The sequence below is a fragment of the Hippocampus bargibanti genome, linkage group LG05 (assembly GCF_051943395.1).
Source record: "Hippocampus bargibanti isolate YZ-2025 linkage group LG05, ASM5194339v1, whole genome shotgun sequence".
NCBI lineage: Eukaryota > Metazoa > Chordata > Actinopteri > Syngnathiformes > Syngnathidae > Hippocampus > Hippocampus bargibanti.
The window spans coordinates 26129628-26156869 of NC_142738.1; the positions used below are offsets into that span (position 1 = coordinate 26129628).

The 27242-nt window shown below is 39.2% G+C and overlaps 2 protein-coding genes across 2 annotated transcripts in view; one reads left to right on the forward strand and one right to left on the reverse strand.

Annotated features, from left to right (window-relative positions):
- ccdc73 (coiled-coil domain containing 73) overlaps window positions 1-11691 on the reverse strand; it is a 30818-nt gene extending 19127 nt beyond the window's left edge. Inside the window, exons 1-4 of the mRNA XM_088997495.1 lie at window positions 11647-11691; window positions 8231-8359; window positions 690-761; window positions 492-563 (exon numbers count right to left, since the gene is read on the reverse strand). Coding sequence (XP_088853621.1) covers window positions 492-563; window positions 690-761; window positions 8231-8359; window positions 11647-11691 — 318 coding nt within the window. The remainder of the gene's footprint in view (window positions 1-491; window positions 564-689; window positions 762-8230; window positions 8360-11646) is intronic.
- A 2530-nt stretch (window positions 11692-14221) lies between these two features.
- Window positions 14222-26366, forward strand: LOC148898343 (DEP domain-containing protein 7-like). The gene is made up of 12 exons (XM_088997500.1): window positions 14222-14689; window positions 14849-15034; window positions 15571-15712; window positions 15803-15898; window positions 16003-16181; window positions 18753-18954; window positions 19837-19968; window positions 20080-20234; window positions 20351-20493; window positions 22863-22988; window positions 24192-24267; window positions 24554-26366. Exons 1-12 carry the CDS (start codon window positions 14623-14625, stop codon window positions 24736-24738), a joined length of 1689 nt encoding a protein of 562 aa, XP_088853626.1. The 5' UTR covers window positions 14222-14622; the 3' UTR covers window positions 24739-26366.
- Window positions 26367-27242: the final 876 nt, after the last annotated feature.

Sequence of the window (27242 nt, forward strand, 5' to 3'; positions counted from 1 at the left end):
ATCAATGGGTAAACTGAAATGTTCACTAATATTTGTATTAAGTTCATCCTGTCTACCTGATATCTAATTTAAAACAGATTCTTTTCTAACAGACAGTGTTTTTAGGTGTTCAATTATGTCAGGTAATTGAACACCGAAAAAACACTGTAAGAAAAGAATCTGTGTTTGAAATTGAAATGTTCACTTTTACACCGTTCCAATTATCCTCAACCTCTGCAGTTCTTTGCTTTAGTATCAATGCTGCACTTGTTTCTGAAACCTTAGACACTGTAATGATAGGAAAACGCAAGCCTACTTGGTAACTTGAATTATTGTGGACATGGTATTTTGATCTAACATGATGCAGAAATTTGCTCTCCCTGCGTAAGATCTTGTCACACTTCTCTGGTTTTTAATTAACCCAATGTTATGCCATCATTGTTCTTTCCCGTTGCATGATTTTGTTTTCAATTCAAAATTATCACATTTGATTTTGTGATAATGAGATATACCTGCTTTTTAACATTGATCAGAGAGTCCGCATGTTGTTTTGTTGCTGTTTCGATTTGGTGTTGTAATGAGTCCTGCCATGGTCGGGAGAAATATATAAATCAAGTGATGAAAATAGTCATTTGTAATGACACAAACCTTATCACAAACCTTATACTACTGAATAATAATAATAATACTGAACCATCATGCAGCCATACCTTCTCCCACTCCAGCTCCTGTTTCTCCATCACCACTTTACCCATCTGATTTTGAAACCGAGCTTCTGCCTCCTAAGCCGTGCAGAGATTTTTAAGAAAGAAACAGAAAGTCAACAACCTAAATTGAATTACATATAACAAAAAATAATTACCGTACGAAAAATTGACATGAAATTTACAAAACATACTGACAAGGAAGTTACACTCAACATAAAAAATGGAAGTACAGGATATAGATACATCACAACCAGGCAAAGATTTTCCGAGAAGGATGAAAAGTTTGACTTATTTATTTTTCAGTTTCATGATAAGCACACCATTGAGAGAGATTCCCATTAAAGGGGAGGACATATTTGTTGTAAGCTGTCCTTATCCTCCTCCTAACCCCCAGAAACCAGTCAATCTCTTTAGCCATTCGACTATTTATGTGCATGTTGAAGGAGTTTAACCCTGTAAGATTATGTTATAAACTCCCATTAAAATATAGTACCATCTCAGTGTTGCAATAGGTACAAGATAAAGCTGCTATTTTCTCTTTGAGAAATAATCATTATGTGATGCATTTTTATACGAAATACACTCCAGCTTTACAAACACAACAGATTCATTCAGAGGTTACTATTGAATATCAATAACATTAATAACATCTATAATATTTAAAATATGTTGTCAGGCTCTTGCCTTGTCTTTAGATTTAAAGATACAACACTTGGCTGGTGGTGAATTTACTTTCATTTTTTTTATTCTCACATTGTATTTTTAATGGATAATGGATGCCATATAAGATATTGCATGTGTGTTCTTGCAAAATGTTTTTTCATGTAAAACATTAATTGACAAGGAAATCCCCAAGTTGTTGTTTTTTTCTTGTCCAACCCATTGGCAATTGAGTATCAACACCATGACGACATGGTACTCCTTAACCTCTGCCTTGAGAGAGGCAGCCTGGGGAGGATCAGAGAATTTGTTCACGTTGATGTGACAATAACAATAAAACAGAAATTGCAAAGTATAGTTCACTCCATATTTGCTCCTGTAACTTTTATACATACTGACAATGTGCTGTCAGGTTCAATCTCTTTGCTTGAGGGTGAGATGATTGTATCCCCCAGCCCCCATTTAGAAACACATTCACTTTGTACTTATTGCTCAGGGGCCAAATAGCATGTCTGACCTCCAGTCTCATGTACAATAATATGGCTCACACTCAGATAGCCAAAAGAGACGATCAGAAGCGCCTTTAGGTCAGTATAATCACAACAGTCAGATCCTATACATTACAGTTTCTTTTCATGTTGGTTGTAATTCCATTTTATGCAAACAGCAGGCAAGTAAAAGCAGATATGTTCTATTTGAAAAAAGGGGGATTCATCCATTTATATTCTCTTTGCTACTTGTGCGATGGAGCTGAATTCAAGTGAGTTCGGGACCTTGGAAGTGTTGCCTGCCAATTGATTGCCTTTTAGAATAACATAGCAAAGATCAAAAAAATTTTTTGAAATTATTTCCCATGATTTTCCCAGGACTATTTCATCTTTGACAGTACCAGTCTAGTTCTTACAACATACACAATGAATTCCACCCCCAAAATTGGACAACGTATTATTTTCTACATTTCCACATTTTATTGCATAAAAGCATATTGTTTCAGTTCTACAAAATACCGCACAAACTTGAAAAAACAACAACAAACAAAACAGTGAATGGCTTTTCCACAGCTGTGAATTGATTTTCATGGACCATCCCAAAAGTGCAATGCAGAAGAATCATTTGTTCACAAACATCACGCAACTAATATAAGATCTCACTTCACATCTAAATGACTTTCATTAAGCAGTGAATCATTCATTCATTTTCCGATCTGCTTTATCCTCACAAGAATCACACGGGTGCTGGAGCCGGTTGCCAGCCAATCACAAGGCACATGGAGAAGAATCCATGCTCACACTGACACCTAGTGACAATTTGGAGGTCCAGTCAGCCTGCCATACATGTTGATGAGAAGGTTTCTTCAGCCGTCATCTGTACAATTTTGAAGGTTTCGGACGTTTCGCCTCCTATCCAAGAGGCTACGTCAGCGAACTAAAGTCTGACTGGTCGTATCGGCCCTATTTATATATTCCTAATGTCCAGGCATGACGGCGCCGTACACAGCTATGATAGGTCACTACTCTCAGGTTGGGGGGAGGAGAGGACCCCTCCCTGTGGCCCCACTGATTGTACCTACATTCCTGACTAACGACTGGCCTATTTCCCCCACTCCCACCGGTATCACCTCATCAGCATAACGAATGTTGCCTAACCTGTTTTGCCTAAGCAGGCTATTGTATGAACGATCCAAATTGAACCTCACTCCACCAGACCGGTTTAAAGAAGGATTTTGTTGTTTTATAAGAATCGCTTCTTTTACCCCCCTTTCAGAATCAGAATCAGAATCAGAATCAGAATCATCTTTATTGCCAAGTATGTAGGACACACAAGGAATTTGTTTCCGGTAGAACACGCTGCACTAGTATCGTTATCAAAAAAACTGCTAAGTGGCACTATACAGTTCCATTTTGGCTACTGTTGAAAGAGTTCAAAGAGTTAATGGCTTGGGGGAAGAAGCTGTTTAAATGTCTGCTGGATTTGGTGCGCATGGATCGGTAGCGCCTGCCTGAGGGGAGTAGCTGGAAAAGGTGGTGGGCAGGGTGCGGAGGGTCCAGTAGGATTTTCAAACCATCTATGTTCTTTCGCTAAGATTTTAACCTCATTGTCGTCAAATGAGTGCTTGCTAGCTTTTAGGTGCAAATGTACTGCCGATTGAGGCCCACTTGTATTATCCCTGCAATGTTGATAAAGTCTTTTTTTGAGAATTTGTTGAGTCTCCCCAATGTACTGCTCTTTACAATTTTCATTCTTACAATGTGTGGAATAAACTACATTACTTTGTTTTTCATTTGGTACCCTATCTTTTGGATGCACTAATTTTTGCCGTAACGTGTTTATCGGTTTGAAATAAGTTGGAATTTTATGTTGCCAAAGGACTCTTTGTAGGACTCGTGAGGACATTAAAGAGAACCAACTCGCCTTCTTGGATTGTAAAGTAATTATAAAAGAGGACAGAGCGCTAAAAACAGAAGTCTTTAGGAAGGCTACTCACACTGACCAATACTTACTTTTTGACTCTAACCACCCTTTACAACAGGGGTTATCAGAACCCTCCAGCATAGGGCTAAACTAATACCAACTAGCATTGAAAGTAGAGAAAAGGAGTCTAAACATATCAGGAGAGCACTCACTAACTGTGGGTACCCTCAGTGGTCATTTAACAAATGTCAGAAAGAAAGAATAGGGAATCATCATCATCATCTCATCATCATCTTTATCTTTATTGCCAAGTATGTAGAACACACAAGGAATTTGTTTCCGGTAGAACACCAATAATTCTCAAGATACAAAAAGGAGAGGAGTAGCAGTCATAGAAATAGATAGGTTTAGAAGTGCCCAAAGGAGGCAATAGCATTGCGCCGCGCGGTCACCGGGTCGTGACGGCACTGATGACGTCACGAGTTGTAGCCTCTGACACAGTTCCGTACCATATGAATAATTTTTGCTCGTTTTTCGTCGATTTTCTTCAGGTATTCGACGAAATGCTAATACTTTGTGGCTAAATATGTTTTAGAAGACAACTACTTCACTCTCACGTCGTCTTTCGGCGCTATGTGAAGTCGGACAAGTCCAAAAACCTCAATTTTCAAGATCAGATATGCTTTGGATTATAATTTTTTTATAATCCAATACATACAATTGCAATTAAATACACCACTATTGATGTATATTTATTCAGAGTCTAAAAATGTTATGAATAATAGAAATGACAGCTCTTTAAAATTGAAAATTCAAATACATAGTATAATTATCTTTTGAATGTGATTGTAACCAATCTTCAAACGTGAAAAAAATAACATTCATAAAGAATGATCATACTTAATTGGTGATCGGAATTGGACTAAATCAGAAATTGTAGAGGATTAGGTAACACTGTGTATAGTCCAACACTTTTATATTAATAATTATTTTTCAATAATAATGCCAAATTTAAATTGTCCTCATCACTCTCATCATTTAAAATTTCCTTTTTTGGGGGCGTTGTTAAACTAATTTTTCAGTTAATATACAACCACAGAAATTTGAACAAGATATTCCACTACTTTTACAGCAACATTGAGTGTGCAATTGTCACAGCCAGTAAAACAATGAAAGCTGATTAATTAGTCAACCATATGATGACTTGAATGAGATGAAATTTTTTGAAACTTCTAACCTCATTGACCTGCAAAAATTACACTGCGATTCAGTTTTGATCGAAGAAAACTCTTCATCAAGTCATCATTCTGTAGGCGAGTGATATGGTGTAAACGGACAGATAGGAAGATATTAGTGATGGTTCTGATGAGGTCTATGGTACACGAGTGACAATCTTGAAGAACATGGAATATGTAATTCTTTAATGAAGAACAGCTAGAACGTACTTATACACGGTCAAAGATCGAAAACAGGACGAAAATTAGTCGCTAAAACATCGCAAAACGAATTATTATTTTTTCTTTTTATAGAAATTTCATTTTCACTCACTTGAAGAACGAAATTCCTTTGTTTTTCAGCTTGTAGTTGAAGCATCCGTAAGCGTAACATTGCGGCCCCCAACTGTTGTTCCTTTTTACAGCATCCATACGTTAAATAGACCTAAATACGCTCAAAACTATCCTATTTCTATGCCAAACCAAGCCACGTTACTATGGACGCTACAACTCGTGACGTCACTTCCGGGTTTGCCATCAACCTCGTCTCTACGCCACTTCTACTACCTATCTATTTCTATGGTAGCAGTACCTTACATTGCAGGAGTTTCTGAAAAATTACAAAGAGTCCTTTGGCAACATAAAATTCCAACTCCGCCTCTCTATTTCCTCCTCCACCTCTTCCCTACTCTCGCTGCAGATCCCAATGTCATATGCAAACATCGTCAAAGGAAATTCCTGTCTAACATCGTCTGTCAGCCTGTCCATCACCATAGCGGATAATGGTTTGAATTACACTATAATACCATTAATGTTCTCACTCTTGTTTCCATGACAAAAAATATTTTTCAACATTGGTAGCAGTGTTTGAAATAACGTCTGCCCGGAGGCCCGGAGCGTACAATTTTTACGTCGGGCGTACAACCTCCAAAACGTCTCGGCCCAAGTGGCCGACAACTTCTTCAAGAAAAGAAAAATATATATATTTTTTTTTTTTTTTTTTTCAAATCAAACGTTTGTTTTATTCAATAAAGCAAAACCTACAAGCAAATTGCTACAAGCCACCTGGACTCCTCTTTCTAAGCGCCTTTCAAAACTCTCAAGTACACTTTACAGTCACCGTATAGTCTATACCGTATAGTCTATGTCACATCTTCGTCGCCGTCCAGAGCGCGCCCCTGCCCTCCTGTCTCCTCCTCCGCTGCTCCTTGGAGCGGGCCCCTCCCTTCCTGACTCACCGGGCTCACGCACCTGTTTTCTATTCCATTGATTGTGCCTTCTGGCTATAAAAGCCACACCTACCGTACGGTCGTTGTCGGAGTATTCTAGGAAGTCCCCCGCCACTACTACGCAGCCAGGTCTGTTCCTTTATCGCCCTCGTTCTCAACTCATTGTTTGTTATTTTGTGTGTGTCTCAGTAAAGACTCTTTATTGGAAACTCTGTCTGCCCGTGTATTTCGGAGCCAACCCTTACCTCCTTCCATCGTCCCTCGAGTCCTGTCACAGTCCTGACAGTCTATACCTTGACTGCGAAGTGTACTTGAGAGTCACGGTATAGTCTATACCGTATAGTCTATACCAGGGGTCGGCACACTTTGCGACTCAAAGAGCCATTTACACCCATTTCCCACAGAAAAGAAAACACTGGGAGCCTGAGCGGCCACAAAACTAGCATATGTAGCTTAATTTGTAGATTTCATCCACTTCATAAAATGAATTTTGCTCTGATCAGCCTTCCGCATCAGTTCCGAAACGGCTGTTTTTCTCTCATCTCAATCCGGATATTTTTGAGCAAAGGCTGTGTGTTTGTTCTGGAAATGTCTTGCGACATTTGACGTTTTGTTGTTTGCTAACTTCTCATTACATATTAAGCATACCGGTAAACCCGTCTCGTCAGCAGTGAAGGCGAACTAATCTGCCTACGTATCATTAAACGTTCTGTTTTCTTCAGACACTTTTCTTTTCTTAGATTTATCCATAGTTGGCCAACCTGGGGGTCGAATAAATTCAAGAAATCGTGCGCAATTTGGCGGTTGTGACCGGATATACGTCCACTGTCGATGGTTGTGACGTATATTATGAGCGACAAAATTTTTTAATACGTTTTCTCATCTCATTTTCCGTACCGCTTATTCCTCATTAGGGTCGCGGGGGTTGCTGGAGCCTATCTCAGCTGTCTTCGGGCACGAGGCGGGGGACACCCTGAATTGGTTGCCAGCCAATCGCAGGGCACACAAAGACATACAACAGTCACTCTCACACTCACACCTAGGGACAATTTGGAGTGGTCAATCTGCCTGCCATGCATGTTTTTTGGAGTGTGGGAGGAAACCGGAGGACCCGGAGAAAACCCACGAGGGTCCGGGGAGAACATGCAAGCTACACACAGGGAGGCCGGACCGGGACGCGAACCGGCGACCTCTGCACTGTGAAGCCGGTGTGCTAACCACTCGACTACCGGGCCGCCCTTAATACGTTTTATTTTGTATTATTTATAATCACCAAAATCTTCAAATTTAGAATTAAATTTTAAAACTGAACGAACTAAAATAATATACATTAAATTAAATACTCATTATTTATTTTCTAAAGCCGCAGGGAGCCACAACAGGGGGGTGAAAGAGCCACATGCGGCTCCGGAGCTGCGGGTTGCCGACGTCTGGTCTATACCGTGACTGTAAAGTGTACTTAAGAGTTTTGAAAGGCGCGACTCCTCTTTCTAAGCGCCTTTCAAAACTCTCAGGTACACTTAACAGTCACGGTATAGTCTATACCGTATTTCTAAGCGCCTTTCAAAACTCTCAAGTACACTTTACAGTCACAGTATAGTCTATACCGTGACTGTAAAGTGTACTTGAGAGTTTTGAAAGGCGCTTAGAATGAGGAGCCACGTGGCATTTAGCAGACAACGCAACACAAACATTGCATTGTGCACAATGACGGCAAACAACAACTGGAACAAAATCTTCATCAAGAGATATTTCCCATTAATTAAGCAAGGGAGCATTGGTGGTTGGTACTTTCATAATAAAAAAAAAATCCTTTAAACTTCGCACCAATGTTTTTTTGTATTTTTTTGCGATTAGTCGTCTTATTGTGTTTCATGTCGTGAAAAATGGGGCAGGCAACTTTATGGCCGGGCAGGCAACTTTATGGCCGGGAAGGCAACTTTTCAGATTTGTCTTCCCTGGTGTCCGCAACTTTTTTGTCATGAGTTTCAGACACTGTTGGTAGAAATGTGTCCTCTTTTTACCGTACCCTTCGAATGTGCAGCTCCTCTACAGCCTCAAGCAGGTGTGTTTTAAATTCCAGCAACTGCAGTAATATAGTTCCCCCACTTTCTGACTGGCATGGGGTGTTCAGCAGAGTCTTCTCCGATACTCCCACCTAACCAAGTGAAATTAATTATTATCAATTTGATAGAAACACAGCATGTCAGTTTGGACTGGCCAAAAAATTGCACAAATGTGATTGTTCACAAAAAGATGGGGAAAAACTCAACTGACATACTCACTGGGCAAACACAAGATTGTGTCCATTGTGCAGTTTTTGGGTGCATTTTGATATTACAATGTGCAAATTCATTAAGTTAGCATGCATGATTCGTTGGACCTGAAATTATGGTGGTTTTTGTTTTTAAATAGCACATCAGGAAGAAATGTATCAAGGTGTAAGTGAAAAAAATGTTCCTGCCATCTTCAAAATGGCAGGAAAAAAATTATATTGACACATCACTCAGCTAGCAATACAATTTTGGAGATTCTGAATGATCTAATGACTGACTTGGACCCAGTAATCACAAAACAAGACAGTATTTCAAATTGATAATACAGAAAATGCCAACTTAAGTAAATTAAGTTTTTGTTACTGGTTTGGTACATAAAATCGCTGACAATATGAAAACAACAATATTCATATGAAGCCATAATTGGTCTCCAAACGCAGGGGAAATGTTTTGTTTTGATTCAACAACATTTTTGACTTTACAATGATCACATTCAGTGTTTTTATCCATGAGAGATCACGAATCATAATGGCCACCATAATGTGAGGGAATGGGTGGGTGAGAAGTCGTAACCTACATACAACATGGGGGGGACTAGACCTCTTCAAAATTTACCTTTTTCTTCAAACATATGGAAACTGATATTATTCCCATTCTCCAAGGTCTAAATTAGCTAAATATACCAGTTATTGTGATCTTGGACCTTGGCTATGCCTGCCTCAAGAGCCATGTAATTTTATTGTTGACGTTTTTCAAAAATGCTGCAAAATTTGGTATATTATGTTCTTATTTTCATTGTAGCTTTCCAGAGGTGGTACTAAATGAAGGCTAATAATTTTTTTCTTGAATATGGTGGTAAGCACAATAAAACACATGAACACCTGTGTAGAGTTTAGCTAATTTTAATGCACAAACAGCTGGGACACTATAAAATATCAGTTTGGTAGTATGATAGCACTGCACTGACACATATATTGTATAAGAAACTGTCAGATAGGATGTTACTAATACATGTATTATCACTTGTTCAATGTGGCTTTTTTGAAACTGTTATTTTTTTCCTGTGGTACTCCACAACTTGTAGTAAGCAGCTTCTTTTCTCTGGGTCAGTTGTGATCTGAGTTGCAAAGTCATTCATTAGTTTCACACCTCTCTCAGCCACGTCATTGGTCACTTTCACTGACCTAAAAAAACTTCTGTGCATTCCTGTAGCTGTCATTGTCTTCCCAGGTGTCAGCAGGAGTCGTGAGCCAGTCACATTTCACTCGAAGAGCATCAAACAGAATGTGAGGCTATGGCCCTACCAGGTCTGTGAGAACTGTAGCTGCCTTGATGACAGGAAACACTGGCTTGCCTTTCCTGTAAATCTCAGGTTTCTCTGTTTCTGACAGCTTGACTGCGAGCTTCTCTTTTTCAGACTTGGTCATGCTGGCATGTGAACTGAACAAGGTGAATGGCACTAGTTCCTGGGTCAGATACCAGCGGTGGTTGTTCATTTTCTTGAGAACAGAGGTTGCCAGTTCATAGTCATTCTGCTTGTATTGCAGCATGTTCTTCATAAGCTGGAGGCCATGGACAGGTACATCAGCTGCAGATGTGGTGGTCACCCAGTGGCTGGTGTAGAATAAGGCCAGGAACTTGTTCATCCTCTCCAGCTTGAAGATAGTGTCCGTGTTGTATTTTAGTTCCTTAGAAAACACGAGCATCTTCAAACAGGAAATGTTCCTGGCCATCCAGCGGGCTTGGTGAATGGCACCTGGCTTGGCCCAGTGGATACCTCGAGGAGGTTCCTCACCAAGCAGGATTAGGCACAGCTCTGCCACCTCTCTGTAATCTGACCTCTGACTTGCTTCCTCAAGGAAATTGCTTAAGACTGCAATTGTGCTTGTCTTCTTTTGTTTCAAGTCTTGTTCAACTAAGCCCAGAACTCTTGGGCAGTCCTTAACCAACTTGTCCCACTTCTCTTTCACATTGCCGAACATTTGGTTGTCAGGACTCTTGACCTTGCTAAACACAGCCTCCCATACACTTCGAATTATTACCTCTGATATGTGATGGCGACAAGTGAAGTACAATACCTTTTTGCCTAGTTTTTCTTCAATAAGCTTCGCTGCACCCTTGTTGATGCCACTGTTGCTTGCTGTGGTATCAAATACCAAGCCTACAATGTTGTCTGTGAGACCCCATGTTTTTATCAGTTCCAATGTAGCATTACACTGTTAGATTCCTGTGGAACTTTCTATGAAGGGCACACCAAGCAGTTTCCCTTCTTCATACTGTGTAGTACCAGAGACGAGCACTGCAAGACTTTCCACTGGGTATCTTTCACCAAGAATATCCCGTAGAAGTTTTCCATCCCAGTGTAGTGTGCAGTAATCTGGCAGACTTTCCTTGAAGTTATTCATGTAACTTTGGCACAAGTTATGACGAGTGTTTATCCTATTTCGTCTTGTAATAGAGGCCGATAACAAAGTCATCAAGATCTGCACGAAAATGTAGCTTTCATTTGGTACCACTTTCAATGCTATAGCATCAACGTCTGGAAAGCTACAATGAAAATAAGGACATAATATCCCAAAATTTGCAGCGTTTTTGAAAAACGTCAACAATAAAATTACATGGCTCATGAGGCACGCATAGCCAAGGTCCAAGATCACAATAACTAGCATATTTAGCTAATTTAGACCTTGAAGAATGGGAATAATATCAGGTTCCATGTGTTTTGAAGAAAAAGGTCAATTTTGAAGAGGTCTAGGGGGGGCAATTTAGTGCCTGTTGGCCTCTTTCGCGCACCAACAATGAGACATTGTGATTTCCTAGGACTCAAGTGAAACCCAACTGAAACATTCGGAATTATAAACAACTATAGCAATTTTGGGTTATTAAATCAAGCATTTCCTACCTTTTCAAATCATAATTGATAATTATAGTGAAAAATAATTAACATGATCAGTGCCTTCAAATAGATCAATCTAATTAAATCTTCAAAATAACATTAAACTAATCAAACATTATTTAAACATACTGTATGTATTAATTTAGAAGTGGGCATTAAACTGGTAGCCCTTCGTTTAATTGGTACGCGAAAAGTAGTGCTTCAGTTTCAAAGAAGGCGACCCACGCACCACAGTATACATGGTGTGGCCTGGTCTAAGAAGTGGCAACTTACAATTTTGCAAGGTGAGAGAACTCCAGAATCCGTGCTGTGGTCCATTATGTTGCTTTAATGTAGGCTAGTGTTTCATAACCTGAGCCAAGGCAAGGCAAAAATAAAATTAGATGAAAAGACTCTCAAGGCACAGCACACTGCCAAACAAAGAAATGCAACAAAAATCAGAAACACAAGTTAGAGATCATTAAATTGGTGTGCCTCATATTGCAATACAATATCATTATTTGCAAAGAAATAATACGGCGATGTTCTGAGGTTGGATAATTTTTTGAGGCACCAGAGCTGCACTCCAGTGTGCTCTGGTCCCTCTGGATTGCCTCTCACTGTTAAAAAAACAAACACACACACACATTATGTTAAAACATTTAATACAATTCTGTAATCCGTCATCATTCCGTCTCGTGTTGTCAATTTTTCACATTATAATTACTTGGTCTGTATATCAAGGCCTCATAATGATTGTGAATTATTTTAATTGAACTAAATGGCTATGGAAATGCAACTATTATTTGTCTCTTTCTGGGTATTATACAACTAATGGTGTAGTGCGAGAACGCTTTTATAAATATATATATATATATATATATATATATATATATATATATATATATATATATATATATATATATATATATATATATATATATATATATATATATATATATATATATATATATATAAATAGGGCCGATACGGCCAGTCAGACTTTAGTTTGCTGACGAAGCCTCTTGGATAGGAGGCGAAACGTCCGAAACCTTCAAATTTGTACAGATGACGGCTGAAGAAACCGTCTCATCTAAACACTTTTATAACCAATCTAGATGAAAATGAACCAGCCCATTAAAATTATAGGGGTCAAAGCAATAATACTGGATAGATACATGCTTCTGTCATTGCTTTTTAAATTATCAAAACTATTTAATTCACCCTTTCGATGACCCACCCGGTATAACTGCATGTGTCCGTATAAGTCCATTGACACACATGCATGCACATGAGCACACGCCACACACACATGCACGCACACACACACACACACACACACACACAGAGTAAAACTGTTACAAGAAGTGGGAGGTAAAACAGTGATCTCTTAATATAACATTTTTTTCAATCATTTACCTTGGACATGTATCAATCATGTCAACGGATTAAATGAACTCGGTTAGAACTGCATGGCCAATAAAATGACACTTTGACCAAATGATGACCAAGTGGAAGCGTTAGTGTACTATTGTATAAGAGTGTTGTGTATGTATGTGCTATGTATACAACATCTTCGTGTGTACATGTAGGTTTTGTGTGTGTGTGAGAGAGAGAGAGACAGGGTGTAAAATAGGGGGTAAACCCCTGTCCCTCTACACTGGCCCCCGACACAGTTGAGGATTAAAGGAAAACCGACATCACTTTTTTGTTTCCTAACTGACATCAGAAAAACGTTTTATACCATCTAAAATACCCAAACCACGCAGTATGATATTTTTAGTAAAATGCAAAACACCAATAAAAATGACTTAAAGTATCCAAAAACTACTTCAAATTGAACCCGGAAGTGGCCAGTTTCAGAAGGTCCCGCCCCCTTGTTCGCTGTGTCACCCCAAGATGTCTTGCCTTCCTGGAGAATCAAAACAATGGCTTCAGATTCGGAAAAGATGCTTTCTTGTTACTCATCCAGTTATGAATATGATTCAAATAGTTCTGAAGAGGAAAAGCATACATGTTTGCAATCGATTAAATAATTTATTCCGGTCATTTTGATGCATCTGGAGAGAAATGTAGTGACACACTCTTTAGTACTCACAGTACCCAAAAAAAGGCAGAAAAGGGTGACAAAGCTCCATGTAAATTGTCTCCTGGGACGTTTTGTAAGCGAACATCAATAATACACTGAAGAAGTCTTGGCGCAACACACAACGATTCACCATCGCGTTATTTATGTGTTTTCCTTCTAATTTCGCCATAAACACTGATCAACACGAAGTTTTCTGACCAAACATAGTACCGCAAAATGCATTGAGGTGATGCAAGGTATGTCCTTTCTCGGTGAGGGACGTTCCTTCAGTGACGTAGGGTGAGGACTTGTCACCAACTCAAAAACAAGACTTCCGGAATATTCAGCGCGAGTCTTAAAACGTAAAATATAGCTATACAGTATGTGGTGGAATCTTTGTAAAATACGCTCAGGAGAAGTCATTTGAAGCAATTTTACAAATTATGCACACAACTTGTCCGGAGATGTCGGTTGTCCTTTAAGCCTCAATTCTAAGACATTACAACAGAGTCTATCATAAAATAAGTCACACCCATTAAAATTTAGCATTTCTGTCAAGTACTTATTCGACTGAAATGTGTAAGTCACAATATTAAATGTATAAGCAAGTAACCCTACTACAGCCATAAAGAATGATGACTTAAATTAATGATGATTTTTTGAATTTGAGGACCAATTAGCAAACCCATTGACACAGCAAAACCACTATTAGCCAAACTTTGCTAACACATTTCAACTACAAAGTGCTCGCTCGCTCGCATGCTTCATGCAAGTTTTGAATTGATGATATTTTATCCATCTCACATTTGACGACAGCAGGACACAATCTTATTTTATTTGGTAATTAAACAAGCGGATATTTATTACCTACCTTGAAAAATTTGCCGTAACCGATGTTTCTATTTTTGGGGGGCAGTCACTAGCGGTCACCCTGAAGTAACAATCAACCGTACATGCAGGTGTTTTATTTATGTTTTAAATTGTTGGTCCATATATAGTCGTTGAGGATTAAAACAATGCAGTCAAGGTTTTAGAAATGAGGCCGTGATGCTTGTCACTATCTTGGCTTTAGCGTCGTCTAGCGGTTCCATCCAACAATTCATGAAGGTTTTATTTGCAAGCGTGAACGGCGTTGATTGTTTCTTCTTTGTCACCTGTTGTCGGCTCTGTCTTGGCTCGAGTCATTCAAAAAGTTTGCAAGCATGGCCTCCATCAAAGAAAGAGCTGCGGCTTTGAATCTTGCTGAAAAACTACGTAATCGTCCTCAAGGTATGTTTTACTCCATTATGTGGTGCCATGCAATGGGGTCGTTTCGTTTTAAAAATCTGTTCTTTCACATTTTTGTGGCATGCCTTAACACGCAAACGTTGACAGTTTTATTTCGATAAACGAGATAATGTCATAGATGTATTGCCGTTTCTTCCCTAGATCGATGGTTGGTCGTGGAGGAAACACCGTGTCCTTCGTTAGAAAGCACCCTCATTTCACACCTCAGGTCTTCTTTGAAAGTAAAGCGCCGTCGAGTTTACCTTATGTCCCACAACGATTGCTTTTTGGGCTCAGAAGCTGTGGATACTGTGGCAGACTACATTGGTAATGAGAAGGCCTTTGGGGGTGAGGCAGCAGATCAGCTGTGTTTTGCACGTCGTACTGTGTTAGTTATAATTTATTCATTGTTGTACGGGTTATTTTTGCTCCGCGCGCAGAATTTTGTATTCAGCGATGGACATTTTTAAAGTACTTTATAAATATAGTTGAGTATGCTGAATCACAAAAATTGTCCAAGTAGTACGTACTTAGTTTACTCTTTGGCTTGTAGTAACGACAGTTGTGAAGCAAAATTGAGCACTGATTGACATTTGTGTCTGACTATTAATTCTTGGTGACACGCATCCTGTTTAACTGGGAGAATTTAATCTCACTCTTTTACCCTCATTAGTCATGTGCTTCCTTTACAACTCTAGTCGCCCTACTTTTACGATTGATTACTGTAGTTGTCTTACAAATAAGTGCAAATGGCATACTAATAGGTCAACAATTCAGAATACATTTTCAACACTCTTCCAGTAGTTTCGTTAGCAATTTTATGATGCATATTAATTAAGCACCTGCTGTACAAACAATTATTTTTTTCCCCAAAAAAATCCAAGGTGCCGCAGTATGTCGGGCTAAAGTGGTGAATGTGTGCCAGGCTCTGTTAGACTGCAATATTTTTGAGGTAGTAGGAACAAAGGTTTTTGGGAAAGACAAGAAGCAGGCTGAGTTTCAGGACAGCAAGAGTGCATTTTACAGGTTAGTCCGATAAGTACTGAATACACTCATTACATCAACAATGTGTTTTTCAAGCTGTAAATATGTGGAGGTCGTAATTATGTCACCCAGGTTTGTCAATGGACATGCGCCATTAGAGAAAGACTTGACGAAAGATGAGCTTGTGAGCAGTATCCAGAAACTGTTCTGTTGTTCTAACTCACACAGGTATGAGTTCAACCTAACCCATCCACAGACCTCATTTCATGTTGTGCGAAAGCCTAATTTGTTACCTGAATCCATGCAGTGCTGTTTTTTTTTTGCTTTTGTAGGGAGGCTGAGCAGATGTATTCCCCTGCCCGTGCATGTATTGTCAAATTCTCCCAGACCTCTTCTAAAGTGCCCTACTTAGAGAGTGCTGTCAGTTCCACTTTGCCAATAGAGACTAGAGAAGAGAACTCGAGTCTGAGTCCCAGCAGATTACAGACACATTCCGTTTTGCCACAATCGGGTAAGATAATACATTTAAAAATTATCAGTCGTTGTGATTGGATTTGATTGGATTTGCCTTGCAGTGGAGAAATTTACATTTCACAGCAGTGAATTATGATTATGATATGTTTCTGGTTTTATTCTCTACAGATAAAGTTACCATAGTTTTGACACAATATTATAAAGTAGCTAAAATGGGGAACAGTAAATCCCAAATTTTAGCATTTTGGGCTCTTTATGATCAAAGTTAAGGGGAAAACTAGGCATGTCAGACTCCAAAAACAGGTTTTTCGGTAATGTAGATTTAAGCTTAACAGTCAAGCGGTGGGGTACACGAGTCATAACTTGGAATCAAGTCACTGATTTTTTGACCTGCTTCATCAAAACCTCAAGTACTCAATTTGACTGAGAATATGTTGACATGACCAAGTCACTTCACCGTAAATCTAGTTTTACAATCTTGCCCAGTCCATATATTGAGTGTTGAAATGACAAAAGGTTTTCACTGATCATCACACGATCAGAATCAGAAAATCTTTAATAATCCCACAATGGGGAAACTTGCAAAAAGTACATTGTGTATTTATTGTTTTAAAAATTAAATGAACACAAAATCAACGATTCAATCGTATCGCTCTAGTTGCCCACCTCTGAAGGGGACGCTCTAAGTTTAAACATGTTTGAATTCACAGATTATCTTTTTGAACAAAACCGTTTGTGTTGACGAGTACCTTAATCTCAAAGTCAGCTTTATTGTCAAATATGCTAATATGCATGACATACAGCACAGATGAAATTAATGTCCTTTCGGACCCAGCGTGCAAGGCACTTGTAATGTGGCTAAAAAGACAGACAATACATGTAATTTCTGAATGTAAAGTGAGGTAGTATTGTATGTAAAGTGAGGTAGTGAGGTAGTGTCTTATGTAAAGTGACGTAGTGTAGTAATGCAAAAACTGTCAGATGCAGTGAAGATAGCCGTGTGAATTGCAAATCTAAGAGCTTGGTTAACTTCAATTTCACTCCCTAATGTCAGGTAAAATATTGAACTGGCAGTTATGCATTTAATTGAGAAGACAATGTTAGACCATTCCACATTTATCGAGACTGTATTCCTGAAAATACAGTATACAATGAGACCTTGGCTTACGGTTCCCAGAAAGAGTGTGTAAGGCGAAGTGTGTATCCCCAAAAAAATTCCCAGAAGAGCTGTGGCATTGCATGAGGAAGTCTGGAGTGACAGAAAAGTATGTCAGAGCGGTGCAAGACATGTATCATGACTGCAAGACAGTTGTGAGGTGTGCTGTCTGTGTTTCAGCTAGGATCAAAGGAAAAGTGTATAAAACAGTAGTGAGACCAGCCATGATGTTTGGAGACAGTGCCACTGAAGAAAAGACAGGAAGCAGAGCTGAATATGTTGAGGTTTTCTTTGGGAGTGACCAGGTTGGATAGGATCAGGAATGAGTACATTAGAGGGACAACTCATATTAGACGCTTTGGAGAGAAAGTCAGAGGCCAGACTGAGATGGTTTGGACATGTCCAGAGGAGTGAGAGTGACTATATTGGGAGAAGGATGCTGAGCCCTGAACTGCCAGGCAGGAGACCGAGAGGAAGACCGAAGAGGAGGTTTATGGATGTTGTCAAAGAGGACATGGAGGTAGCTGGTGTGAGAGAAGAGGATGCACAAAACCGGAATAGATGGAGGACATTGATTCGCTGTGGCGACCCCTGAAGGGAAAAAGCCGAAAGGAAAAGAAGATAGTGCTTCTATCTATTGTATGTATGTAGCGTGTTCTACCGGAAACAAATTCCTTGTGTGTTCTACATACTTGGCAATAAAGATGATTCTGATTCTGATTCAACAACAGCTTAAGCTGGAACAAAGTGGTAAAATGGAAAAAGGGAAATGCTGTCCCCTTGTGGAAAAGAAAAGAAAAAACATTGCCAGAGGCCATGGACAGCACTTTATCGGCACCCAAGCATGAAAAAAAAAAGAACCCGAACAAATTCGTGAATGGTGCTCTGCGTCATATTTTCAAGTCCCAAGTAAATTCATGAATGGCAATGAATGATTTAATGTCTCATTTTCACCATCCTATGCACAAATTCATACATTTGAGAGACAGATTCTCAACAAAAATATGGTGCATGAATTGATTACTATGGTGCATGCATTTACTGCCATACACAGTATAGTGAGTATACAGTACTTGGTAAACATTTATCCATCCATTGATCAGACTTCTACATTCTTGAACCAAATAATGACACCATTTGCAGAACATTAGGTGGCCTGAAATTTGCTTAGTTTCTTTCCCACCCCAATAATTTGGGACATTATTTTGTAATTGTTACTTTATGACTTGAAACTTTTCCCACCTTTGACAGAAGTGATTGTCATATGTTTCTTGTCGTTCACTTTAAGACAGAAATGAGAGCCATTTGAAAAAGATGCAGTTGGTCTCCAATACAATGTCATGCTACCCCCATTTGTTTCTGTTTTAGTTGATCCAGAAAATTTCAGTAATGGTGACAGAAGAAATGTGTGTCTGTATGTGACTATAAGTGTCCATTGTGCTTCCCCTACAGTGGTAGATGAGCTGTGGCAGGAGCAAACCCTCCTAAGGTTATTAAAACTTGTGGATCTCCCCCTATTAGAGGGGGTGCTTCAGATCAGCCAAATCCCTGCCTGCTCTGCTCCATCACACCCCATGACTCATAACAACCCTGACCTGATCGATAGCAGCAATCACCTTGACAGACAGATCCTGAAAGCATTCAGGGACTCACAGTATGTTTTGTCTTTGTCAAACATATGTATTCCAAATTGAAATGGGTAAGGTTTCTGTATTTTTGTTTTATAAGCCGCACTTTGAATTAACGTACTACTGTATTTTAAAACGGGTTTCATTTATAGGGTGTCCAGAACAGAAGCTCCAGGGGTGTCAAAGTCATTGACACCCCTGCCACATTGTAGTTATGGTTTCCTCTCGAGGGCCGTTATGAGTTTGGGGAAGCCATTAGAATGTTTCATCCCCTCCCCATATTACATATAGAGCACACAACAAATTAATGAATAACTAATTTTCAAATCTGAAGTCGAGAATAATGACTTATTGTGGTTTACATCAAAAATATGACATTTTGGTGAGGATTTTAGCAACCATCATGGAATTTCACAAGTGTGATTTGCTTTCGCGGGCCTTGACTTTGACACCTGTGCACTAGATGAACCTAAGGGGGATACAATCGAGCTTTTTGACACCTGCGGCCGCTGTTTAAGCACTTTGCAGAACATCGATGAAAAGGTTTCTTCAGCCGTCATCTGTGCGCACTAAAGTCTTACTGGTAGTTTTGGCTATATATATATATATATATATATACACACACACACACATCCGAAACCTTCAAAGAAGTACAAATGACGGCTGAAGAAACCTTTTCATCGATGGACCACTCCTGTACGACTGAGAGCTGACACAGACGACTTTGCAGAACAGGTATAATGCTATGTCCAAGAAATCAGAATATTGAATCGGAATATATAAAGTGCCTCAGCTTTTCACAAAATTGTATGTTTTTATGTACACCTTGTGGTGCAGCAAATACGCCATTGTGTTGGATACAAATCTTGCTGAAGCTGTGATGTTCATTTTACCATTTCATCACCTAGAGATGATGGGTGGCTTCGTGCAGCCCTGGACTGTCTGGACTTCCTCCCTGACCAGCCAGTCGTAAAACTGAGTCGAGAGCTGCCTCTCTTGTTCCCACAAGATCAACCGAGGAGTGAGCACGCTGATGGCAATGCACCAGGAAAGTACCAGCATAAGCGGCTCCTGGTCACCGGAAAAGAAATCGGCAGCAAACAACCTATGCATTACTTGTGTGATTATACACAGGATTGATTTTACTGTTTGACTTCAGGTAATCAATACCTCTCTGACAGTGGCATGGCTCAGTGTAAGATGCTACTGTATAGTACACTGGTGAGACATTACACCAACACAGACAGACCTCCTCTACTTCCTGAGCAAATGACCGATGTATATACTGCAGTAACTGATCTGCTAGGTGGGGACTTAAGTAAACAAATGATCCATTTCTTTAATGATTATTTTACAGTTATTATTGTCACTCAATTCCCTGACAGCCTTGCCTCATCTTTCTATTATTTTTTTCATTTCCAGCAAATGCAAAATTGGGCAAAGCACTAGACGTTCTCCAGCTTTGCTTGAAGCTTCTGCCACGAAGTTGCAGAGAGGAGCTAAATCGAATTCTTGCCTTTATGACCGTAGCAGCTGACGCACAGGAAATAAAATTGGACAAGGAGGTGATGATCATGTTTTCCGTGTAGTATGGTGAGCAAACAGCTCATCAGTTTCCTATTTTAAGAGTTCATCTTCATCTTTTTTTCTTTTGAAATCATACACAGATAAATTTGCATGGATGGTGTGGTTGGGTCATATTTTCTGTGTTCCTTCTGAAAAGCCCCACAATTGTAAATGTGTAAATTATGTTAAATTGATCAGAGATCGATGAAAAGGTTTCTTCAGCCGTCATCTGTACTTCTTTGAAGGTGTCGGACGTTTCGCTTCTTATCCAAGAAACTTCGTCAGCAAACTAAAGTCTTACTGGTAGTTTAGGCCTTATATATATCCCTACTGTCCAGACATGGCGGTGCTGGACTCTGCTATAATAGGTCCCTGCTCTCAGGTTGGGGGGAGCAGAGGACTACTCCCTGCCACTCCACTGATTGTTCCTATTGTTCTGACTAACGACTGGCCTGAATGCCCCACTTCCACCGGTATCACCTCATCAGTATTCCTAATCCTATTTTGCCTAAGTAAGCTGTTGTACGAACAATCCAAATTGAACCTTACCCCACCAAACCGGTTTAATGAAGGATTTTGTTGTTTTATGAAAATTGCTTCTTTTACTCCCCTTTCAAACCATCTATGTCCTATGACGATTGAGGCCCACTAGTATTATCCCTGCGATGTTGATAGTCTTTTTTTGAGAATATGTTTAGTCTCCCCAATGTACTGCTCTTTACAATTTTCATTCTGACAAGGTATTGAATAAACTACATTACTTTGTTTTTCATTTGGCAGCCTATCTTTTGGATGCACTAATTTCTGCCTTAAAGTGATTATTGTTTGAAATAAGTAGGAATTTTGTGTTGCGAAAGGACTCTGTAGTTTTTCAGAAACTCCTGTAATGCAAAGTACTACTACTGCTACGACTTGATCAGCGATGCCAAATCTTCAAATTCGTCCACATTTTGTTACGCGTAATTGCCATATGTTCCGCTGTTACTCCTATATTGAAAATATTCTGGAGGAGCAAGCCGATGGGTATTACGTGCTTAATACCATGGCTTGCGGCAAGATTTGAGAATCGATTTATTTGTGTTGATGTCAAACATGTTTTCAAGCATGTCTGGTTTTGGTGGTTAGGTGTTGCACGATACCGTGCTGGGTTTTCAATTCATGTTTTGAGATTTGCATTGATGGGAATTACAGCACTTTACTATGTTTGGAACTCAAAGTGCTTTACACTGTCTCCTCATTTACCTTTTGATGAAACATGAGAGACTGGGTGTTTACTATCATGCTCAAGGATTGAACCCCCAACCGCTGTTGCTGGGAGACGGCCACTCTCACAACCGATGCAAGGAATTGACGTGGATTCCGCAATTTTACAAATGGCACAAAGTCAAGTTTTTTTTTTTTTAAACGAATGCAAGCTGTCAATATTTTTTGAAAAGTTGTGCAACATACGTGTTAACTGCGATGCACATTCAACAACCAGGACCTCAAACACACATGACAAAGATAAATGTACTTTCAAAGTTATGCCACACAAAGCATTCTGAAAACCGAAAAGGAACTCAAATCTTTAAGAACTTCCTGAGGAGAAGCCCCATTATTTGCTGGGACTAGGGTCCAGGCCCGCTAATTGTGATAATCTTTGCATAACTGATGCAGCTCGGCATTTTAGCTTTTTTTCCCTCTCCAAAACCTTTTTGGTCTCAAAAAAACTATCAATTGAGCTCTGAAAGTAAAATTATCTGGCACAATAGGACATGATTGAAATTGTTGTTAAAGAAAAGGAAAGAAAATGTTCAACTGTTGGGGTGCTTTCAGATCTGGTTAAATTGCACAAAGCTGTATAGTTTGGTTGAAAATCACTGATTTAGACAATAATTGGACTCCCATTTGTAAAGGTCGAACAAGTGTGCCGTGAGAGATCATCAGGTGTGCCGTGAGAAACTATCCAATGCCCCCTTTTCAAATGTAAAAATTTACAAACATTTATTGATCATTTTCTGCCAATATTATGTCATTGTCCTGTGTCCGTGCTGAAAAGACTAGGAGGGTAATTTAATATTTGTCCATGTGGCAAGACGTCACTGATCCAATGTAAAAAAGCGTGCCCTGGTTCAAAAAAGGTTGAAAAACACTGGTCTAAATATGCAAAATAATCTGAATTGCGAGATGCTAAATGTTTCACTCCGTTATATGTTGGGTAAGGTGGGGACGAAATGAAGGCAGTAAAGGCAACAATTAGAACTGTTAGTAATTACATTGTGAGAGGTCACTGGCAAAAAAAAACACGAAAAAAATCCAGTGATGTTTTTATTCAGTCATCTTAAGGCAAAATATCCGATCTTTCCTCTGGAATGTTAATGTGTTTTAGATGGAGAACAGGCTTGTGGTGAAGAGGTCTTTTTCCAGATCCATCCTGAACACCAAGGGTCTGTCAAAAGAGAGAGAGGATCTGATAGTAGGCTTCATGCTCAGCAACATAAAGGATATTTTCAAGGTATGAAAGTCTGCCCTTTTTGTTATTTTAAACATAATTTTATGTTCTTAACGTTTTATTTTCTCAGACTTCCTGATGGAGAATAATAATTTATCATGTTTAAAAGTGTCGTGCTTTGCTGACCAACTAAACAATGGGCCTTCAGTCAAAAGCGCAGATGGCCACAGTAAATTGGATTGGATTGGATATGAAACAGACACACAGCAGCAAAGGATGAAATCTGAGTGAAACTGAACTGTCGTCTCCATCTAGATTCTAGAAGGTCCGGCCTTGCACAGAATTTAGGGCTTTAGATACTCCTTTTTCACCAAAGTTATTTACGGCTTAAACATCCTGCACAAGCGCCAGATTACAAACTTATCAGTTCTTGGAAAAGACAACCAATTAAAATGTCTTATGTTTTACTGCTTGCAGCTGTTGGTGCTCAGAACACCCAGAGGCGTGGCATTATAATCAAGAAAACTATGTTTACTAATGTATCACTGTAATTTACATATACTCTCAATAAATAGCTTGGCAGAGGGGCGCAGAATTCAGACATATGTCATCTGATGACTGCGTCTCCTGCCGGCAGTGGGGACAATCTTTCTGGTTCTGAGTCTCTGTGTCTGACTGTCATATCTCTGACACTTCCGTTTTATACATCCGGTCAATGACGTCGCATCATGCCGCTCTCACAAACAACTCTCTCCCTCTCTCTTCGTGCCTCCCACCCGTGAGAGCCCATTATGTGCCGTCCCAAAGATGAAAGAATGTTTTTGTCTTACTTTTGATTCCTGCTTCATTAATTAATGGCCCTAACATTTTTTTTTCTTTTTCACACTCCTTTTCATTGTGGACACAAATTTGCATAATGGCTCAGGTTTCAAAAATCAACCCCAGGTCCCAGAAGCATCGTAATTGGTCAGCCTTAACTCATTAATCTGTGATCTGTGACACTGGAAGTATGTTTATTTTGTGGTTTGGGCTGAGTGTTTAAGTTTTGAATTTACGTATGTGATTTAAAAAATGTATATTTGAGACACTATTTCTGAATTCATTGAGACTTTCTTCTCAGCAACTACACCAGTCAAGGTGGCGAAAAAAAAGACAGGAACACGATAAACCAAATTATAGAATTCCAATTTCAAAATGCACTGCATCTGTTTGAGCATGATGCTGGAAAGTATAAATGATTTGTAATGAAAGATCTTTTTGCCCCAGATACCTGGAGACCTGCACAAACACGTGAGCAACAAGCTGGCCGAACTTGCTCAAGGGAAACAGCCCGATGTCACTGGTGAATGCCTGTTTTAAATGGAAAAACAAAACACCTTGACAATAGTGGATCATAATAGCATCGTCCAAAAAATGCTAAATGATAAGAATAGACAAAGTAGATTGGAACGATGTTTTTAATCGGATTTAATCCAGTACATGTATATCAATTACCAGTCATGGCCTTAAGTTTTTTTTTCTGAACACATTCAATGGGCAATTTGTGTGTCATTAAATATCAAAACCTTATAAACCATGCATAAAAAAGGTATACCACTGTTGTCTTACAAAAATGTTTTATTTTGTAGACTCTGATCACACTGACACAACAAAGACTACCACTGATCAGGAGCTCTGGTCTTTGCTTCACACTATTCAGCTCGACACAAAGATATCGCCCAAAGAGAGGAAGCGTCGACTTAGGCAATTTTACCAAGCACATCCTAAAATATTTAATAAGTACTTTGGTGAATCTGCTGTGAATCTGCTCTAAATTGGTGCTTTGCCTTCTGTCTTTACATAAAAAATGCCTTTAGGCTTAAGAAACACCATTGTGATAGTTATTTTCGAAATGTCACTTGAGCATCTTCAAGTTTTTCATAAGTGGATAATGTTTTTGTTGAAATGGACTCTAAATAAACATGTTGCTGGTAATGTATTTGATGTTTTTGGAGACCTTGTTTGAAAAATGTCAGCATCCTGTACAGTACTCAGGATCCACTCTCGTGACAGTACCTACTCAATTCCACTGAAGTAAGGATGTGTGAAAAAACAAGTGGTGACCCCTTGAAGGGAAAAGAAGAAATGTGCATCACCGTCCAATTAGGAGAACAGTATCTCGGGCTCTTTCGAAAACAAAAAATCATAAGGAATATATTTTTTTTCCTGTGTAAAAAGATGTCATTAGTGGAAATGTAATTTCTGTCGGTTCATGTTAAATCTGACAATATCATCGATCTACCCATTTTATAATCTGTTTATCCTTGCAATGGTAGTGGTCGTGCTGGAGCTGATACCTGTTGTCTATGGACAGTAGACTGGTCACCCCCTGAAGTCGTTACAAGCCAATCACAGGACAAATCACTGGATTGCAAAATACAACACCTATATCATATGTTTCATGTTTTCCAATATAAGGCAGCTTTACATACTTGCTATGCTTACTTTAAAACGATCAGTAATATATGAGATCTTCGAGTATCATTGTTGTCTCTCGAGGGTGGAAATCAAAATATGGTCACCCCATCGTATTCTATTTTTTATGTACGTGACACCTTCATTGTAATTGGGTTTGTAATTTGTGAGTGAAATACAAGTACAGTAAAGTCTCGTTATATCGATATCGGATATATCGATAGTCCTGGTTATATCGATACTATTTCTATGCACGCACGGAGAAAATTACATGCAAACAGGGTCGGATATATCGATAGTCCCGGTTATATCGATATTTTTTCGGACTCCCTTGAATATCGATATAACGAGACTTTACTGTATCTTATTTTCCGGTGTATAAGGTGGACCCAAAAGCCTTAATTTTCTTCAAAAGATAACCTTGCGCCTTATATGCAGGTGCGCCTTATATGTCAAGTAACAAGTAATATTGAGCCACAACATGTCTCGCAACTACTGTCAGCAGCCACGACTCCATTTCCGCTTGTAGATGAAGTAGTGCGTAACCCAAGCGTCTACTGTAGCACCTTTTGTGGTGTGCCTTATATTTGGAAAACCTTAATATTTATCTATTGGGGGAAAAAAACATTGAAGGTGCACCTTATACTCCGGTGCACCTTACATATGGAAAAGGTTTGAAAATATACCATTCATTGGGCATGCACCTTATACTTTGGTGCGGCATATACACTGGAAAATATGGTATATAAACCAAAGTGCAATCACATTTGTAAATGAATGGCTTGTTTTTGGAAATGTAAATAAACCAATCTATTGTGATAAAACACCAATGATTGGGGGTGCGCCTTATACACCGGAAAATACAGTAAACCATTTTATAACATCTGCTGCACATTGCATCTTTTACACCATTGGTTTTGTAGCACAGTATATGGTAAAACCAAACACAATGTCTGTAAATCAAAACTAGAATCAGAAATGCAAATATATTTCAAATAGGCATGCTTATTTGTTACTAGACAAAGGGTCAGAGGATTTTTAATTTCATATTTCAACGTGTTATCAGATTTTAATTGTCTTTAAAAGCAGTGGCGAGCATGTCAGCAACCATGCATGTTGGTTAAAGCAACCATTTTTTTGACACTTTTTTTTAATGCGACAGGGCACGCAGAACTGATTGTGAAGGCGTCCAGGTAGATTTCTGACCCTGGTAACAAATCCATTCATCCATTTTCCAGACCGCTTCATCCTCATTAGGTATCGCCGGGGTTGCTGGAGCCTATCCCAGCCGTCTTCGGGCAATAAGACGGGGACACCCTGAAGTGGTTGCCAGCCAATCGCAGTGCGCACAGAGACAAACAGTCACTCTCACACCTAGGACCTAGTGTTCAAAGAGCCTGCTATGCATGTTTTAGGAATGTGGGAGCAAACCGGAGGGAGAAAACCCATGTGGGCCCAAGGAGAACTTGCAGGGAGAACATGCAAACCCCACACAGTTGAAATTATGGCTGACATGATTGGTTAAATGATTAAATACGAAACACAGTAAAAGCAGCACAACAGGGGGAAAAGCAATGAAAGAAAGCTGTAAGACAATTTGCAGTTATGTAATACGAATTCATGGACAAAATATAAATAACATTAGTCTGTGATTCTGATATTTTTAGACCAGCAGAGAAGGTCTACCACAGTTTAGAGTAAGTCAATAGCACGAAACAGAGTGTTAAATAGAGAAATAACTGGAAATACATAGTTTTGCTTTTTTGATTGTTGCTGTGCCGATGACCATTTTGTGTTTGGGAGCCTTTTACTGAGCATCTTCATCTTTATTAAGTTCATAGAGTTACTTGTTCTGTAGCCACA